General features: G+C 29.2%; 1 protein-coding gene across 2 annotated transcripts; it reads right to left on the reverse strand.

Annotated features, from left to right (window-relative positions):
* Positions 1–7,098: 7,098 nt before the first annotated feature.
* Positions 7,099–8,020, reverse strand: LOC110632234 (transcription factor CPC). Of its 2 annotated transcripts, none has more exons than XM_021780379.2 (3): positions 7,658–8,020; positions 7,474–7,558; positions 7,099–7,380 (listed from the first exon to the last, which is right to left on the reverse strand). In XM_021780379.2, the coding sequence occupies exons 1-3, from the start codon at positions 7,710–7,712 to the stop codon at positions 7,287–7,289; spliced, it is 234 nt and encodes a 77-aa protein (XP_021636071.2). In that variant the 5' UTR covers positions 7,713–8,020; the 3' UTR covers positions 7,099–7,286. The 2 variants fall into 2 exon arrangements, with proteins under 2 accessions (XP_021636071.2, XP_021636070.2); XM_021780378.2 differs by having other exon boundaries at positions 7,474–7,561; positions 7,658–7,913.
* Between the last annotated feature and the right edge of the window lie 12,000 nt (positions 8,021–20,020).

Raw genomic sequence — 20,020 nt, forward strand, 5'->3', positions numbered from 1 at the left:
TAAATAAGTTTATTGTGCACAAATCTCGTAATTAGTCTTTCTTTATTTCACTCCTGTCGATTTCTTTTCTCGGAAGGCCCTTTTTTCCACTGAAGCACACAATTAAGATGTTTCAATATTTATCCAAATTATGTTTAACCATAATTTTAACAATTGAAATTTGCATTTAAACTTTACTTATATAATCCCATAAATTGAGTTCTTTGTGTTCTTGATTATGGTGGTTACTATTTATTTGACCATTGAGTCAAAATGTTGACTTTTTCATACTAAATAGGTATACCAATTCTCATTATACCCACATACCACATTTTGAGTGCCTAATTTGTTGGTTTTGGTTGTCATTTCAATTTCTAAGTCTCCTAAGAGAAAATTCAATTTTTCAATTTTGGTGCCCTATTTTGCACTGTTCTATTGGTCTAGTTACTATGAAAATTTGACTAAGTGTTCTCCATAAAAGTTGTTCCTTATTGTCTTAACTTTAATTCCCCTTTTGAATCACTTCATTTGGAGTTTTTTAGCCCAAGATATAGGCATTTTACTAAGGCTGGCCGGATTTGTTTTAACCCAAAATTCTGAGGGCATTTTCAGGTTCTGACAGTTTTGGGCAACTAATTTTGGGTGGCAAAATGACTTGGTTATGGGTAGAATTTGGGTTTGTGTTCTTCATGAAAGTTGTAGTGTTATGTCATAGCTTTCCAATGCCACAAAAATTAGGTCATTTGGACATGTCTAGACCAAGTTATGGCAAATGTATTTGGTCATTTTTGTACAGTGGTAGTGCATAATATCCGGATTTAACCTAATTGTTCACTATATAAATGTTATTTTCTGGGCATGGTCTCTGAATGAAAATTATGTCTTTATGTGTCTAATTTCATTCCCAATTGGCCTCACACCAATTGGGTTAGCAGAATTTCAGTTTTGGTCCCTGAAAGGGACCTAGGTCAGGCTGTCCAGAATTGGACCCCTACCTATCTGAATTTGATTTTACTTTCACTCATTCCAACACATCACAATTAGTCCCAATTGACTATTTCTAACCTCAATTAAGGTCATTTGCATCAATTGACCATTTCCTATAATTTTTCTCCTAATTTAAGAGGCTCAAGAACCCTAATTTTGTAACTCTTTCAATTAGTGCAATTAAAGTGTCTAAACATGATTTACATGCTTAATTAAGCTTAATTGCATCTTTAATGGCACCCAAATAAGTCAAGCACTACTCCCCTTAATGTTGATCGAAGTCCCCCAATTACTCCAAATAAATTTATTTTGTTTCCATTTTCCATAATTTCTAAGTTATTTAAACTATAAACACATGAATTTAACTAAAAATTAAAAGTTTAATTCACTAACCTAACTTTGAAGTTCCAATTCTTCAATTCACTCCCTTTCTTCCTTTCTTTTCTTCTTCAAGCTTCTTTTCAACATTCAAACATAAGATTTAACTAAAGAAATTAGGGTAATTATAGTGGAATTTAGGGTTTAGAAAGCTTGCAAATAAGCTTTCATGGTGGAAAATTAGAGAGAGGGACATGAGAGAGAGTGGCGGCGGCAAGGAATGAAGATGAAGACCCCAAATTAATTTCTTTTATTTGTTATTTTGTATATTTATCTCTAATATTGACTTGGTCAAATTAGTAAATAAAAAGGAAAATTAATTATGAGGTCATTTAGGTGATGTCATACCCTACTCCTCCGTAAGGCATAACATGATCCCGTAGTACACCTAATGAATTACCGTACTTCGCCTACCGGTAACCCATTAAATATTGTACAAGGAATTTTAAAACAATTTTCGTTCATTTTAAACTTGTGGGTAAATTTTTTTCACAAATATTAAAACTTTTAATTGACATTAAGTCACAAATCAAATTTTTGGATATTTAAAACTACCGTAATTTTTACAAAAATTCCAGCAGAGTACCGACTGTATTTTGAGAAAACAGTTCTTCAAAACCTGAAAAGAAACACACTTCCAATATTTTTACTCAACCATAACTCCAATACAAATCAATTTCGTCTCAATTCCATACAAGAACTCAGTTTGCAATCAAACGCAATTTATTTAAACCAATACTGAAACTTCTCATTTCAGTCTCACAATGTTAAATGTAAAAGAAATAATTGATCATTCACAAAATACAAAAATTTAATTATTTACATTGATTACAAAACTTAGAAATAAATTTGAATATTACAATAATTTGCATTTTAATTACATACCCAAAATAACATTACAAAAGTTTTTGTACAACTGCTCAAATAAATTACATACATATAATTACATGCATACATCAAAATCTAATGTACAAGGGTATACCTCTAATATACCTGAAACTAATCCCAATGAGTCTTCAAGGAGCAACTATCGGAAATCTCACTTGGCTGCTCTATCTTTACTTTCACCTGTGACAGCATACAAAGCTATCGCTAAGTAGTGAACTCAGTGGTGCACAACCATAATTTAAAACATAATATACAATATCTTACCAAAATTTTAGTAAAGAATTTGGAAATATTGAAATTCAATCAAAATTTCAAAAATCAAAATATTCGTTGCCAATAAAATAAATCATTTGTTAAAATGGTTGTGCTTTAGAATTTCAATTTATCAAATTATAACTGAACATTTAAAGTAATTTCAGTAAATTTATGGAAACAAATCTTAATGCCAATAAAATCAATTATGTATAAATCCCATTTGAAATCACGATTCTTACTATTCAAAAATCATTCTTTATCTCACTAACTATGCAAGACTAATCCGTAAGGGCCATCTTCGGGGCGATTCTAACTCCCTATGATCGGGGAGGTCGAATCGGGATTCTATACACAATAATGAAACTTCCGAAAGGGCCACCGAAAAACTTAGATATAACCTCTAATAAGAGGAGAATTTAAGCCTGTGCATATACCATGGTATTCAAAATAAAGCTAACTCCATTGTCTCCTTAACAAATGAAAGAGATGGGTAATAACCTAGTCAAGCATCTATAATGAGATATAAAACAATATCATAAATCTCTTTGTCCTTTTTGAAAGCATAAATCATAACACAATTCAATTCAATATCAATTTCAATATCCAATAATTTTTATGCTCATCACAATTCAAAACAAATTTTATCCATTTCTCATGTTAAGTATAAATCAATTTTCAAATCAAATTTTCCATGTAAACGTATTTCAATCAAAAATTTTTTCCGAAGCCAGTTTCATTCAATTCATAACAAAATAAAATCATAATTAATTCCATTTTTCAAAACTAAACTCATTCGTACCATAACACATTTCAATAATCATTAAAATAAATTCAATAATTGGTAAACATAATACATAAAGAAACTAAAATCATTTAATCAAATAAAATATGCAAAACATGAATAATTTAAAACGAGTTATGCACAAACATCTTTTGTCAACTCAATTTACTCAAACTTTCGTTTCTCCTTCGAAGCTCTCATTCCAACAGAAGCACATAAATTTAAAGTGCTTCAGTATCCATTTCTAATATTTAAATTCCAACAATTTCTTTGAAGACTTATCCTACCTATTATGATTTATAATTTCGAGTCCTTTGCATTTTTGTGTATCGTGGTACTATTCATGGTACTGTTCAAGTTAAAATATTGACTTTTCCATACTTAATAGGTTTATTAATTCTAATTGCACTCATATACCAGATTTTGAGTCATGTTTTTGTTGGCATTGATTGCCAAATTCAATTCAAAGTCTATTAGGGTTAAATCTCAAAATTTTAGTTTTTGGTTACTTGTTTATACTGTTCCATTGGTCTGTCTACAGTAGAATTTTGGCCAACTTTCCTTCATCAAAGTTGTTCCTTAATGTCTCTTCTTAAATTTCATTTTTGAATCACTCCATTTGGAGTTTTGTAGCTCAAGTTATGGCCATTTTCCTAAGGCTGGCCGGATTTGTATCTACCCAGAATTCTGGGCAGGTTTTTGGTTCTGGCAGTTTTAGGCAACCAAATTTGGGTGACAAAATGACTTGGTTATAAGCAGAATTTGGGTTAGTGTTCATCATGAAAGTTATAGTACTATGTCATAGCTTTCTGATGGTTCAAAAATCAGGTCATTTGCACCTGCTTAGACCAAGTTATGGCCAAATAAATAAATACTGTTCATTTCGTTATTTTTGTACAGTGGCAGTGTGCCAATTCCAGATTTGACCTAATTATTCACTAACTTATAGTCACTTTCTGGGCATAGTTTCTACATGAAAATTGTGTCATTATGTGTCTATTTTCATTCCCAAGTAGCCTTACAGCATTGGATTGATAAAATTTTAGTTTTGGTCCCTGAAAAGGACCTAGGTCAAACTGCCAGATTGGGACCCCTAACCAATCCGAATTGCATTTCATTTCTACTCATTCAAACACATCCCAAATGACTCCAAATGACCATTTCAAACCTCAATTAGGTTCCATTACATCAATTACTAATTTTCTCTAAATTTTTTCCCAAACCCTAAGTGCCAAGAACCCTAATTATGTAATTCATGCAACTAATGAGATTAAAGTGCATGATCTTAATCTACATACCTAATTCAACTTCCCTATCACTTTAATTTTATCAAACTCAAGCAATTTCTACCTCCTTATAGGCTGGCCGAAATTCACTACTAGTCCCCCATAATAGTTTTGTTTACATTTTCCATAATTTATAAGTCTATTCAACTAAATAAACATAAATTTAACTAAAGATCATAAGTTTAAGTGACTAACCTTACTTTGGATTTCAATTCTTCAATTTCTTCACTTTCTTCCTTTCCTTTCTTCTTCAAGCTTCTTTTCAAGTTCCCAAAGTAAGGAAATTCAAGAATTTAGGAGAATTTATGGGGAATTTTTAGGGTTTGTGAAGCTTGAAATTAAGCTTCAATAGAGGTTTTGGAAGAGAGATGGGAGAGAGAGGAAGTGGACGGCAACTATGGTAAGGAAGACAACAAGTTTTTCTTTTTAATTTTATGTATTTATTTGCTTTTTGACTTAATCAAAAATTAGAGAAATTATATTCCATTTTTGACATGATGGGTGATGTCACCAAGGTGATGTCATAAATATTTTTCTTTTCTTTTTCCTTTTTCCTTTTTCCTTTATCTTTTCATAGTTCTTTAATTTAATTCTATATTTTGAAATTTTCATTTATCCGATTTTATTGGGCAGTTAGGTCAAGAGTCACCTCTAGGGGTGAATTGACCAATTTGCCCCTCGCCTGTTTGATCCGGTTTGCAAATAACTCAGTGTTTCTTCCGGAACCTTAACCTAATTATTTGATCTGGTTCTATACCTTTTTCTGTGATTTTCATATTTCCCCTAATTTCGCAATTTTTCTTAGGACTGCGGTGTCACAATGCTCCATACAAATTTAGGGTTTTGACTGATCTCGCAGTCACTTCCCAGTGCGGTCACCCATCGCTGTGACCCCCGACTCATTTAACCTTTTATGTTCTATTTTTCTTATCTGTATTTAACCTTCAGATAATCACTACTAATTTTCATTCAGGGCTTTTCTAGATGTCTTAAGCATAGTTCTAATCATCTTAATTGTCCAGACCGACACCGGTCAACAGAACAGTGATTTGCATAGGACTATGCCTGTAGGGGTGTTACAGGTGATGTCACCATCATGTAATAATCCTTTTTCTTTTCTTTTTTCTTTTCCTTTAATTTTTTCATTATTCTCTAATTTAATTCTATATTCCGAAATTTTCAATTCTCCGATTTTATTGGACAGTTAGGTCAGGGGTCACCTCTAGGGGTGAATTGACCAATTTGCTCCTCACCGGTTTGATTCGGCAAATAATTCGATATTTCTTCTGGAGTCCTGACTTAATTATTTGACCTACTTATCAGCTCTTTTCTGTGATTTTCTCTTTTCCACTAGATTCGCAATAGTCCTTAGGACCGCGGTGTCACAATTTCTCGCTTAAAATTAGGGTTAGGACTGACCTCACAGTCATTTCCTGGGAAGGTCACCCATCGTTGTGACTATCGGCTCATTTAACTTTTTATACTTTATTTTTCTTGTTTATACTTAACTATCTAGTAATCATTATTTATTTTCATTCAAAGCTTTTCTAGGTGTTTTAAACATAGTGCTAATCCTCTTAATTATCCGGATCGACATCGATCATCGGAACAGTACAATAGATCAGGCTATGCATATAGGGGTGTTACATTTAGTTTTCATTAAATTATAATAGAACTTATATAATACAATTTTTTTTATAAATGTGTACAAAAGTTTTATTTTCATATGTAATTTCATTTTTTTCTTAAGAAATGCCTTAAAATTTAATTTTATGAGTTGCTTAATTTTAATAAAATTTTATATCTATTTATTAAAATTTTCTTATAAAATATGTCAATAGGTCACATCCATGAGTGTCATTCTCTTAATTACCAGATTTTAATTGCCCATATGCAACGGATTTCCATCCTTATCTTATCAATTATCACCTACCGATTTCAATACTAATCAAAAAGATCACCATCACTCCATCCCTCCTTACATAAAAACTTTTAGTATTTATTTCATATTATTATTGTTTGAATTGATATTAAGAAAAAATAATATTTAAATTTAATATATTTTCATTATAATAATTTTAAAATAACAAAATAAAATTTTAAAATATTTTTTTAAGTGCATTTAAGAGAACATTTTCTCAAGAAAGTAGTTTAAATTAATTTTTAATATCTTTTAATCAATATATTTAAAGAGCTATTTTCTCCTACTAACAGTTAGATGGATTTTTCTTACTTAAATTTTATATATAATGAATTTAAGATATAAAATATATAATAAAATCCACTTATTAAATAGATAAATCCTGCATATTTATACACTTTATGTTCATGATAAACCCGATATAAATAAAAATTTAGTAATATTGGATATGGGTTGACCTTTATCAGACCCACAAATCATCAAGCATCTAAAAATATTTTTTTCCATGGATTGCTTGCAAGGTTTAGAAATTTAAATGAACAAGACAATGCAAGACAAAAGTTTCAAAACAACTAGCAAAATTGTGAATGAGTTCAAGAAATCAAGGTAAAAATGTACAAATATACTCCAAAATAAAGAAACTTGAATTTATCATCTTCAACAGCAATCCATTACTAAGTTTCAGAAAGCTTCAAGAACATGAAAATGTGAAATGTTACACCACCACACCATCTTAAACAGTTTCAGAAAAATAAAAACCAAAACCCATTTATCAAACTTTCTGCAACATCAGGTTCAAGGTTATTGAAATTCATCTTTCACTTGAAGAGCTGTATTTTGAAGTCCAGTACTTCTCTATCTCTTCTGCTGTTCTTCCTGGTATTCTCCCAGCAATTAGTGACCACCTAGAAGAAAAGTTAATATTATACTTAAGAGGAGATTAACACAGTAATCTTAATTAACCAATTAAAATAGATAGACAAACAGACAGACCAAACCTTTCTCCAACCAATCTAAACATTCTAGCTATAAGACTCTCCTCGTCCTCAGAGAAATCTGGTCTAGAATCTTGACTTTTTACATCTGCTGATGATGAAACGAAAACAACCCAATTCTGATATTAATAAAATAAAAAGAAACAGAACAGAAAAGGAGAATATTAGAACTAGCTAATACTGTCACCTTTAGAATCATCACTAGTAGTATCATTTGAAGTGTGATCTAGTGAGTCTCCCATTTCATTCCTTCAAGAAAGACTGCCGTTTGTTTTGGATCAGGTCAGGAAGGTCTATGCAGTAGATGAGTATTTAATAAGGTGTGGATATGATGGGTATGTGATATTGATTAATCTGGTGGTTGAGAAATTTAGACTGGTAGTTCTTAACTTGGATGAGTGGTTGAGGAGCCATATATAGTTTGTTGAGTTGGCCTTTTGTAAGCAAAATAGAGACCATTATCCCAATTACTAATGGACTTCTGCCAAGCTGGTCTTTTTCAATCTTTTGTACTACATAAACATACACTACTGTTTTAACTCATTTACATTTCTTCTTCTCTTCTTCCCTTCCTTATCCACAAATAGACCAAACGACCAATGACTCAGCAAGTAACCATTTAATCTGTTGATAAAATGGATATTATTTAATTTTATAGAAAAAAAAATATTTTATGAGAAGAGAATTGCTCAGGTCATATACGTAAGTAATTTTTTTTTAATATTTAATCAATGTGAAACTTAACACACCTCCTCACATTTGAGATTATGTATTTAGAGTGAAAAATTTGCAAGATTGGAATGGATCGGAACACCTTGTTGGAGGAGAATAGTTCAAGTCATATATAAATCTTTTTTTCTCAATAACTAGTTGATATTATTAGGAATATATATCCGATATCGGATATGAATATAAACAAAAGGTGAATATAAATAATTGGATTATAATATTATTTTAATTAATTATTTTAATATATAAAATAATCTAATCAGTCTTAAAAAATAGAGCTTGAAGTTTGCAACACTTACATTCAACTTTGTCCTTTTATACTTGACACACCCCATCACACCAAAAAGTAGACATATGGAGCATAAAGCTTATAGCTCTTAGCCTTTTTCCAACTAACTTTGTCATTGCATGCTCATCACACCCCATTTGTCCTTACAACTTTATCCTTCATTATATACCCTATCTAATGGATAACATTAAGCTCTTACATCATGATATACTTGCCACGGATCATTTCTAGGGAAATTCTTATCTACGCCCACCGACAAAGCTAGGGCCTAGGGTTGCCATAGCCTCTCTAACTTGGTGAAAATTTTTTTTTCTATCCATGTATTTTTACGAAAAAAAAATCTAAATATATATAAATATATATTAAATTTTAGTTTCCCCTCTAATTAGAGTCTATTTAATATTGAGGTTGAAGCTTTTTTTTTTAATATATTTTTAAATTCTGTAAAATGTTTAGATGTTATGAAATTCTTGTAATTAAAATAGTTAAATTTAATATAAAAACAATTTTAAAAATCTCTAATTAATATATTTGAAGTAAATTTTTTTATAATAATTGATAAAATAACAACGTCAAACAGCATATTAATATTCCAAGGAAAATAATTCTTTAATTTCTTGGCGGTTATTGAATTTAAATTGATACAAACATTTTCACTGGGTAAAACATGCATTTGAATTTACTATTATTATTATTATTATTATTATTATTATTATTATTATTATTATTATTATTATGGTCTAATTCCAATTAGTCAAGTAGCCATTCCAAATTTTTAGAGACTTAATTTACAAAAGCTTTCCTACAGGATCTGAATGAGTAGATACTCACAAAAATATCATATTAGCTTGAACTCGAATTCAATTTATATTTATATTATTTAAATTTATTTTAAATCTTATTAAAATTTTTCATCAACTATTTAAATTTATCTCAAATTTGATTATTATTACTTGAATAATATCTGAATCTGTTTAATTTTATATTTTTAATTAATAATTTATATAAAAAATATTTTTAATTATTAATAATAATATTATTATGGTCTATTTCCGATTAGTCAAGTAGAGATTCTCAATTTTTAGAGACTTAATTTACAAAAGCTTTCCTACAAATCTGAATGAATAGAAAATCCACGAAAATATCATATTAGCTTGAACTTAAACTCAATTAATATTCATATTATTTGATTTTATTCTAAATCTTATTAAAATTTATCATCAATTATTTAAATTTATTCAAAATTTAATTATTATTACTAGGATAATATTTAAATCTGTTTAATTTTATATATTTTAATTAATAATTTATATAAAAATATTTTTAATTAATAATTTATATTTCAAAAATTTGATAACTCTATAAAATATTTAAATTCTATTTATTTAAAATAATATATATATATATATAAATTGTTATAAAAAATATATTTTATATTTAATTATTATTTATATAAACAAATTAAGTAATTAATACTCAATATATAAAATTCAAACTCGACTCAAATTTACCATATGTATTATTTTTTATATTTAAATTTATTTTAAACTCAATTATATACTATTCAGATACATCATGTTAGAATTCAACCGATTGATTGAGTACTCGTAAATATCCCATCCATTGCCATTTTTATGACAAATGAAACATTAACACTTGATTTATGATAATTGCGCGGTTGAATAAGTTAATTACATGGTTAAGTTGTCTAATATTCTTCTTAATAATTTGTGCGGACGAAACAGTGTTCCTTTCTTTTCCCACTACATTGCAAATTGACAAAATAGACAATATAGACAATATTCAATTATTGATACAATATAGTATAGGTAAGTAAAAATTTCCTAAGATTTTTTTAATAATTTAATTCATTTTTATTTTAAAATATAAATATGTGAGTTTAAATTACGGAATAAATTAAAATTTGACTCAAAATTATTAACCTTTAATTTAATTGAAATTTTATAAATTTTTTAAACAAATCATTTGTAAGAATAAAATTTAAATTTATTTTTTAAATTAAAAAAATTAAATTCTTTTATTATAAGTATAAAAATTGATGAAAAAAATTAATTGATTTTAAAATTTTAATTTCTAAACAGAAAATAAAATTCAGTTCAAAAATTATGGACTGAAATTATTTGAATTTTTTTAAATTTTTCAGCCTGCATGGTTTAACAAATTTAAGTTCAATTAATTAATTCTAAAAAAAAAATAAAGATTTAATTAAGCTAAATTAAAGCAAATCATAGAGAATTGATTCCTTGAGGTTTAGGGGGAAAGTCCGAATGATCTTCTTGTATAGTCGAATCTTTGTACAATTAACAAATTAAAATTTGAATTTTGATAATATTTCTAGAAAAAGGTTTTTCAGGTTTTTCCCTTTTGAAATCTTTTACCCTTCATTTATTTTAAATTTTAAGAAATTCAATTTTTTAAATTTATTTTATTTTATTTTTTAAATTAATAAAATGAATCTCTATTTATTTGGTAAAAAATAATTTATAAATAAAAAATATTTTTTATCAAAATTATTTTCTGTAATATTTTTTTATTATTTAGTTATATGATTAAATTAATGTTATGTATTTATGTGATATATATATGTTTTCATATTTTAATAAGATTGATAAAATTTTTATTTATTTTTTATTTAATTAAATTTTTTTTTTTATATTTTTTAAGTACCCAAATACTAAAAAATACAAAAATAAATCATACGAAAAGCTTTAAGCTAAATCCAATATTTTAATTTTTAACTAATTAATTATTAAGTTTAAAATTAAAGTAAAAAGATAAATTAAATATAAAATGAGTTAAAAATTTAAAATTAAACTCACATCCAATCAAATTAATCAAGTCAAATTAAATGTCACGACCCAAATTATGGGCTAGACTGGCACTAGGACCTACGTCAGCATAAAACTCCCGAGGCCATTGTAAATCTTATTATTATCGAATCCATGACCAGGGCCAAGAACTGAGGCCCATCTTGCAAATAAAATAAAATATTATATTTTCACTCAGGTCAATCAAACCTGATAACCATCAAAAACTCAAGTTAGGGGAACCTAGCTCAACCATGATACTACCATTGACAAATTATTTAAATATCATAAAATTTTCATTTATTAATACAAAAAACTCAAATATATATATATATATATAAAGCAGACAGATTTTGTCACGACCCAACCTATGGGCCTAACCGGCACTAGAACCTAGGCCAGCCTAAAGCCCCCGAGACCCGTAATAAGCCTAACTATTTCTCAACCTAACTCTAAGGCCCATTTGGGCCCAGTTTTAAGAATTCAACCGGACAGAGCCCAGCCATAAAATGGACTATTTAACAGGGAGTTTTTGACTTGCCCGACCTGTAAACACAATATATAATAAATTGGGAAGCTCAGCTCACCCTCCACATAATCAAAATGTCATAACTCAAATGGGAGCTCAGCTCCCTCATCCAATCCCATCATGCATACAGTTAATAATTTTACAGGTCCAACATAACTTTTATTATACAGGCCCAAAATAAAAATAAGTGCTTCTAACACATGCGGAGTCTAAAATTTAACTCAATTGTACAAAATACATTAAATACTATTAATGGACCTGCGAAGAAGAAGAGCAGGTTAGTCACAACAAGTAATCCTCCTGTAGCCTGAAAAAATAGATGAACAGGAGTGAGCATTCGACTCAGAGAGGAAAATATCAATTTTAACCATAATCTCTATAGCTATCTAAAGCTAATGCACCATGTGGAGTGAAATGCAACATCGTCATAATTTTCATATCATAACAGCAAAAAGGCAATTTGGAGCACTCACACACCCAACACTGTCAAGCAATACATATATGAAAGCTAATCCCCTATACAGCCCTCTTAATCCAACCTCTACCAGTGAGTGTCTCTCAAGCCAGACTTTCGCTTAATGAACCAAGTGCGGGGTCTCAGCGAGTGTCTCTCAAGCCGTGTCTATCCCGACTTATCCATAAAGGACCAGGTCCCAGCGAGTGTCTCTCAAGCCGTGTCTACCCGTCCTGTCCATACCCGATACCATACCACACGCACACCAACACACACACACTGCTCCAAATTACTACAAATAACATCCATAACACTTCATCAATTTAAAATGCAATATAAATCATGCCTAATATTTAACTACATAGATATATATTTATAAGTGATGCATGGGCATGTTTAAACATATAATAATATCGAAATTACAATTAAAATTAATATTTTACTCACAGACTTAACCGAAGTCACTGCGGCGGCTGGGAGGAGGAGAAAGGCTGTCCCGGCTTACTTGACAATTTTATTACAATTATTTAATACATTTTACTCAATACAAACTAAAAAATACCAAAGATGTCCTAAGTCGTGCTGAAAATCCGGCAGAATCTCCCCTATACCTAGGACCTACCCAACCTGCAAAAGGGCTTAAAATGCACTTCTATATCCACAAATCATACATATACAACTCAATCACATCACATAGCCCCTCCTGGGCCCATTCAAACTGTCAACAATCACAATGTGAAAAATTATAGTTTAATCCTTATAATTAACCCTTTTTGCAAAAATTACCCAAATGAATTCTAAAAATTCTAAAATTTTGCTTGCGATCCTTAGCATTATTATTAAGCTAATGCAAAAGGAATTATAATTTTCTAAGCTACCACGAATATTTTATAGATTTTTAATCAAATTCAAGCGCTAGATAATTAAGAAAAAGTAAGGTTCGCGGTTACCTATGCCGATTCCGACCCTGGGAACACGTTCGAGACGTCTGACAATGGTGGGGTAGCCAAAATCTCGACTCAATTCCGAGGCTTTTTCAGTAGCCTGTCTGCCCGGCCCGAAATTTACAGACTTGGGCAACCGTTGAATTTCTGCGAATTGAAGGTACTTACACGAAGCCCACAACACGGGGGTTAGTACATAATTTTTACGAAATTTTCTAATCTCATTTAGTGCTTGGAAAAACACTATGAAATTTAGCGGAACTCACCGAAAAACGGTGTCGAAAAATTTTGAAATTGGTATTGCCGCGAAGCTCTCGACGAGTGGAGCACTCTAGTACTCTCAGTTTCTCGTGGGGTTCACGGTTTGCGAGAAATTTAGCCCAAAAGTCAAAATAGGTGAAAAATTCCCGGACAAAAATTTGGTAAACCACTCCATGGATTTTGGTGTTCTTGGTGTCTATGGAAAACTCTTGAGGTGTAGAAGTATTTTGGAATAAGACCCGGTCCGATTGGTGGCCGGATTGGCTGAAATCGGCCCGGAAAGGTGAAACGGCACGCATGCACTGGGTGGGCTTCGCGTGACGTTTCCAGTGGCAGGGGAGAGGCGGGGGAGGTGCGCCGGAGTGTGGGGGAGGGCTGGGTGGCGGCTGGCCGGCGAGGGGCGGAGGGAGGAGAGAGAGAGAGAGAGAGAGAGAGAGAGAGGACGTCGTGGACTCGTGAAGAGGAAAGAAAAAGAGGAAGAAGGCCGGTCCGATTCGATCGGTCTGATCCGATCCCGTTCGATTCGGCCGATCAGATTCATGATACAAAAATTTGAATTTTTACTCTATCTTGGGACCGAAAACGAGGCCCAAAAATTTCGAAAAAATTTTAAGAAACTCAGAAAAATTCATAGAGTCCAAATATATTTTTAGTTTTGCCTCGTGGTCTTTAAATTAATTTTTAAAAATCATCAAAGTTTTATGTTTTCGAAAAATCGAACCCAATTTTTAAAATCTGAAAATTTTCAAATAATTTTTCAAAATTTAAATAAAACAAAATATAAATAATTACCCATAAAATAATAAATTTAAAAATTAGAGGTGTTACAGGTTTTCCTCCAGTGCTGTCACATAGGATTCTAAAATAATTATATTTATACCACGTGGCACTATCTAAAGTAGTCAAATTTTCTCCTGTGCTAAGTGGCAATGCCAAATGACAATATTAAATTCATCTCAATTTGGTCAATTTCAATCATAGCACAAAATCCCCAATTCATAATCACAAACCCTAATTTCATTCATCCAATTTGTGCAAACTCCATTCATTCAACTTCTAAAGCATATCAACTTATCAAACATCACCATTAAACCAATTTCCATTAATTAAAAACCCCAAACCCTAAGAGATTTCATGGCTGCCGAAAATTAGGTTTCTCCTAGGTTTAGAATTTTCTTTTGGTTTCATGTCAATTCAACTTATTTTAGCATGCTTTTCATGCTTAGTAAATAAAGAAAGTATAGTTTAGTGCACTAACCTCTTTGGAGCTCAACTTGACCTTGCCTAAATTTAATTTTTCCTTCACTTCTTGGCTGCCACCATCTCCCTCAAGGTGTGAGATTAATTTTTTGTAAAGGGACTTAAGGTTTTGGAGTGAGAAAAAAGGAGGAAATCAAGCTAAGAAAAGCAAAAATGGTGGAAGTTCCCTATGAGTATGGTTCGGCCAAGAGAGAACCATGGGAAGAAGATGATAAGCTATTGTGTATTTAATGGAATTTGTCCCTTTTATACTTAGTTGTTTAATTGTAGTTGGTCAAAAATATTAATAAGGTTATTTTGACATCATGCTTATGTCATAATTAACATTATGTTTTTATTTCCTTCTTTTCTTTTTTTCCCTTTTCTATTACACCAATTCATGATTTTAATTTATTTTATATATTTTAATCTCTCTCATTTTAATTGACATTTAGGTCAAAATTTCACTCTCAGGGTGAAATGACCAAAATGCCATTTATTAAGCTCATCGGGTTATTTTTTATCTGTATCGATTAATAAATTTTCTTAAATTTTCTTTGACATTTTTAACGTCATTTTATCCTTAGTAAACATTTAATTAAATCTCAAAAATTATTTTTTGGGGTTCCTCGTGGTCTGGGGTAGACAACTATATTCACAGTCGCTTCCCCTATGGTCACCCATCGTTGTGACCCCGGCTCGTTTAACCGAGTTGCACTTTGCTTGTTTTATTTTTCCTTGATTTTTTTTTAGTTTTATTCAGTCAATTATGTTTCCTCACTCTAGTTTGAGACATCCTGGCTGTCCGAACAGACGTTAGTCTTCGAAACAGTAAAATGTACGGACTACCTAAAGTGAGGGTGTTACACTTCAATTTAATTAAATATAGAAAAAACTCTTTATTTTATATATGTAGAGAGGTTATATTTAATAATTATATTAATTAGCGTAATTAATTATTACCATTACTATTACCATTAATTATTTTTACTATTACCATTATTATCATAATTTTTATGATTAATTAATTAAAAATATTAGATATTTTTTAATAATTTTATAAATTTCTCATTTAATGATTATTAAATTTTTAATTATTTTATTTAATTATAAAAATTTAAGAATTATATATATCTTAAAATTAATAAAATAATTTAGAATTATGTTATGACAATAATCACATAGAGTTAAATACTTTACTTTCTTTCTCTCTCTCGTTTATATATTTAATAATTTTTAATTTACTTTAATGTTATTTTATTTTTATTTATCTTATTTTAGTATTCATTTAATAAAGATATATTTTTAATTATATATTGAATGCTACGTAAAATGAATTGTGGAAAAATGAATGAAATAAAAATTTATTTTTCATAGTCATAGTAAATAATAAATTTATATTAATATTCAATTTTGATTATTTTTTTATATTTTTTATAGTATATTAATAAATAATTAATATTATTAATTTAGTTAATATTAATCATGTTATGTTATATTATTTTATTATTATTTAGAAAAATTAATTAATGATACAATTTTTATAAATTATAATTAAGTTATTAATTTCCTAATTATGTATATGTAAGTTACAAATTATATAATTATTACATTTTAATATTATAATAAGTAGTTATTATTATTATTATTATTGTTGTTGTTGTTATTATTATTACAAATGTCTAGAAAAGCTTAATTTAATTAGAGATAGGAAAAACTAAGAGTTAATCATATTAATTTATTAATTATTCTCAATGAACACACATATGCTAATTTATGTATATTCTATGTTCGTTTTTCTGATGAAGAGATTGTTCAGATTTTATAGAACAAATTCAAGAAGAGATAGCAAGTAGTAATTTTTAATTAAATTTATTGATAACAATTTTTCTATATTTCTTAAACAGTTGTAATATATAATTATTATATAATTTTATTTTTAAATACGATTCTTAATTATTTTGATCTTTCAAATTTAAATAATAGAAAAAGTATTGATTACTAAATATAATTGTCATTCATTATAAGTTTTCTACTTTTTAATTTAAAAAGTCAATAACAATTACTTTAAAGCAAAGTGAAATATTTGTTAACACATTTACTGCAATTAAATTTAGTATTTAATTTCTAATAATTTGACAACTCAAGCCATTTAATTTTAAAATTCAACTAATATTATAATGATTATCCAATTATTACTACAACTAAAAGTTTAATTTCCTTTAAAATATCTGCTCTAAATTAGAATCAAATATATTTGAATTTTTATGAGAAATTAATGATTAATTTTTTTTTAAACATATCGAATTATTAAAGGTAATACATATCCATTAATTTTTAATTTTTTAAAAGAGAAAAGTCAACATTAAGTATTTTCTGTATTTTTTAAATAGATGTAATATAATTATTAAATATAATTATCACATGTTATTATATTCCTAATTTTTAATTTAAAAAGTCAATTGCAGTAAAATCATGACTCATATTTACTTTGAAGAAAAATTAATTTTTAAAAGTTTTTTCTCTTCCTTTTATGCATTTAATAAATTTAATTTACTTTAATTTTATTTTATTTTTATTATTTTAAAATGATTTTATTATTATATATAAATAATAATTTATGGCCATTAAAAAAAACTTATGGCTATGAAGTTCATTGATTTGAGAGCAATTGTTAACTTATTTGATTAAAATTTATTGTTAACATTTTAAAATTTTAAATAGTAATATTAAAATCTTTTTAATTAATATATATATATATATATATATATATATATATATATATATATATATATATATATATATTACCATGCATAGCACGAGTATTCCACTAGTTTACACAGTACCTGACAAGATTATTACTACTATTAATATATGAGGAGTTTTATATTACAATTTTGAAAAATAATAATACAAATAAATAACTGCTAATAAAGCTGCGAGAAGTGAAGTATGTTATTTTGAAAAAGAACTCTTATTGTAGTCTGGAAAAATAGGGTGAACAGGAGTGAGCATTTGACTCAAAGAGTAAGATATTGATTTTAAGTACAATTTCTATAACTATCTAGCACTAATGCATCCCTAAGGATGAAATGCAACATGTTCACACAATTCAAACAAGTCAAATCATAATCACGTTAAAGGCAATATGGAGCACTCACATACCCGTGTTTCAAATTCATACTCACACACACACATATATATATCGGAGTTGATCCCCTGCGCAACTCTTTTAATTCCAACATCTGCCAGCGAGATTAACTCAATGTCGGACTTTCTCTTAATATCCAAATATGGGGGGCCAGCGAGATCAACTCGAGCCGTGCCTATCCCGACTTATCTATAATAAAGATCGGGTCCCAGCGAATCAAACTTTAGCCGTGTTTACCCGTCCTATCCATATCCCTATACACACCACACACACCAAACTCACGCACACAGCTCCAAATTGCTATAAACCAACATATACAGCAAGTCATCAATTACATATGTAACACAGGGCTTGCCTAATAATTAACTATGTACATATATTTATAAGTGATGCATGAGCATGCCTTGAATATATAATAATATTGAAATTATAAATAAAATCAATATCTACTCACTGATTGACCAGGAGCTATTACGGTAGCTGAGTGGAGAAGGATCGCTGACTCTAATCACCTAAACAAATTATATTATAATTTAATCAATACTAATTCAAAATAAGACTCTAAAGAGGCAAAAATAGCCTAATTTATGTCAAAAATCTGATAAAATTTTTTCTATACCTAGGACTTACTCAACTTGCAAGATAGTTCAAATAACACTTCTAAATCACAATTCTCACAACCATATCCCATCAACATCTTATGGTCCCCTTCCTGGGCCCTCCAAACTAGACAATTCTCACAAAATTAAAAAATTATGTTTTTGTCCCTAAAACTAACATTCTATAAAAATTACTCAAACAAGCTCTAAAAGTTCTAAAATTTTGCCCCGCAGTCCTTAACAAGGTATAAAACTATGGCAATAAGAATTATAATTTTCTAGTTATCCATGAATATTTTATGAATTTTCATTCTAAACCTGACTATAATATTGACTATGTTCTGAGACAGGTCGCCGAGCAGTTGGATCTGGCTAAAAACTCGATCTCGGCGCTAGTGAGCTATCATTGATCCAATCGCACCTAAATGAAGCAAAAAAATTGTCAATAATTATCATAAAATTATTCTTAATTTTTGGTAATCGAAAAAGTCCGAAATCTAACAAAGTGATCTAGACCGTCCGATGATCACCTTTTTCAAACGTTGTCCGATCGGAGCAAGGCCGGTCTCATCTCGAAGGTTTCGTCGTCCTGTGTCCAACGGTGGTCTTGAATTGCTGATTCGATGGTCAGATCCCCAAAAATCTCACCAGAAAGCTGCAAAATTTCGAATTTCTCTCCCTTCGTCGATGCCGGAAATGGCCACCAAATCTAGCGAGGCTGGTCTCATTTGAAAGAGCTCTCTACTAGGAGTCCATAGCCGCTAAAATCACTACGACCGGACGTCGGAATCGTTGGATATGAGCATTCAAAATTGGAGACCCATTTTACTCTCTTTCTCTCTCTCTCTCTCTCTGCCGCCTGTCACCATGTATTACCGTCGGGGCGAGCTGGGCTCCCCTAACTTGAGTTTTTGATAGTTATCGGATTGGATTGATCCGAGTAAAAATGTAATATTTTATTTTATTTGCAAGATGGGCCTCAGCTCTTGGCCCTGGTCATGGATTTGGTAATAGTAAAGCTTATTATAAGTCTCGGGGGCTTTATGCTGACCCAGTTCCTAGTGCTGGTCCGACTCATAATTTGGGTTGTGACATTTTCATTTATTTTAATTTTTTAGTTTAATGTAGTCTGATTTGCTACAATTTTAATTAATTAATTTATTTTTTAATTTTTCAAATGAACAAAATCAAAATAATGTATGCTCACATTACATCTAGATATTATAACGGCTTGAGTTTTTACAGGTACTAACTGAATCCTAATATGATTAATTTGAATAATTTATAATTAGATTTAAGACGGGTTCAATCCGTTACCTGAATCCATTTATATAAATGCTCAATTAAATATAAAAAAAAATATTTTTTATAATAATATTTATAATTATTTTATTTTATTTTAAATAAAATAGATTTTAAATATTTTATGAAATTATTAAATTTTAAAAATGTAAATTATTAACAAAAAATAAAATTTTACGTAAATTATTAATTAAAATATATAAAATTAAATGAATTTGAATATTA

The sequence above is a fragment of the Hevea brasiliensis genome, chromosome 11 (assembly GCF_030052815.1).
Source record: "Hevea brasiliensis isolate MT/VB/25A 57/8 chromosome 11, ASM3005281v1, whole genome shotgun sequence".
In the NCBI taxonomy this organism is placed as follows: domain Eukaryota; kingdom Viridiplantae; phylum Streptophyta; class Magnoliopsida; order Malpighiales; family Euphorbiaceae; genus Hevea; species Hevea brasiliensis.

Coding starts and splice junctions, on each gene's coding strand:
- LOC110632234 (XM_021780378.2), bottom strand. CDS start 7,712: ATGGGAGACTCACTAGATCACACTTCAAATGATACTACTAGTGATGAT. Junction 7,562..7,657: donor TACTAGTGATGATTCTAAAG/GTGACAGTATTA, acceptor TTTCATCATCAG/CAGATGTAAAAAGTCAAGAT. Junction 7,381..7,473: donor TTTAGATTGGTTGGAGAAAG/GTTTGGTCTGTC, acceptor CTTTTCTTCTAG/GTGGTCACTAATTGCTGGGA.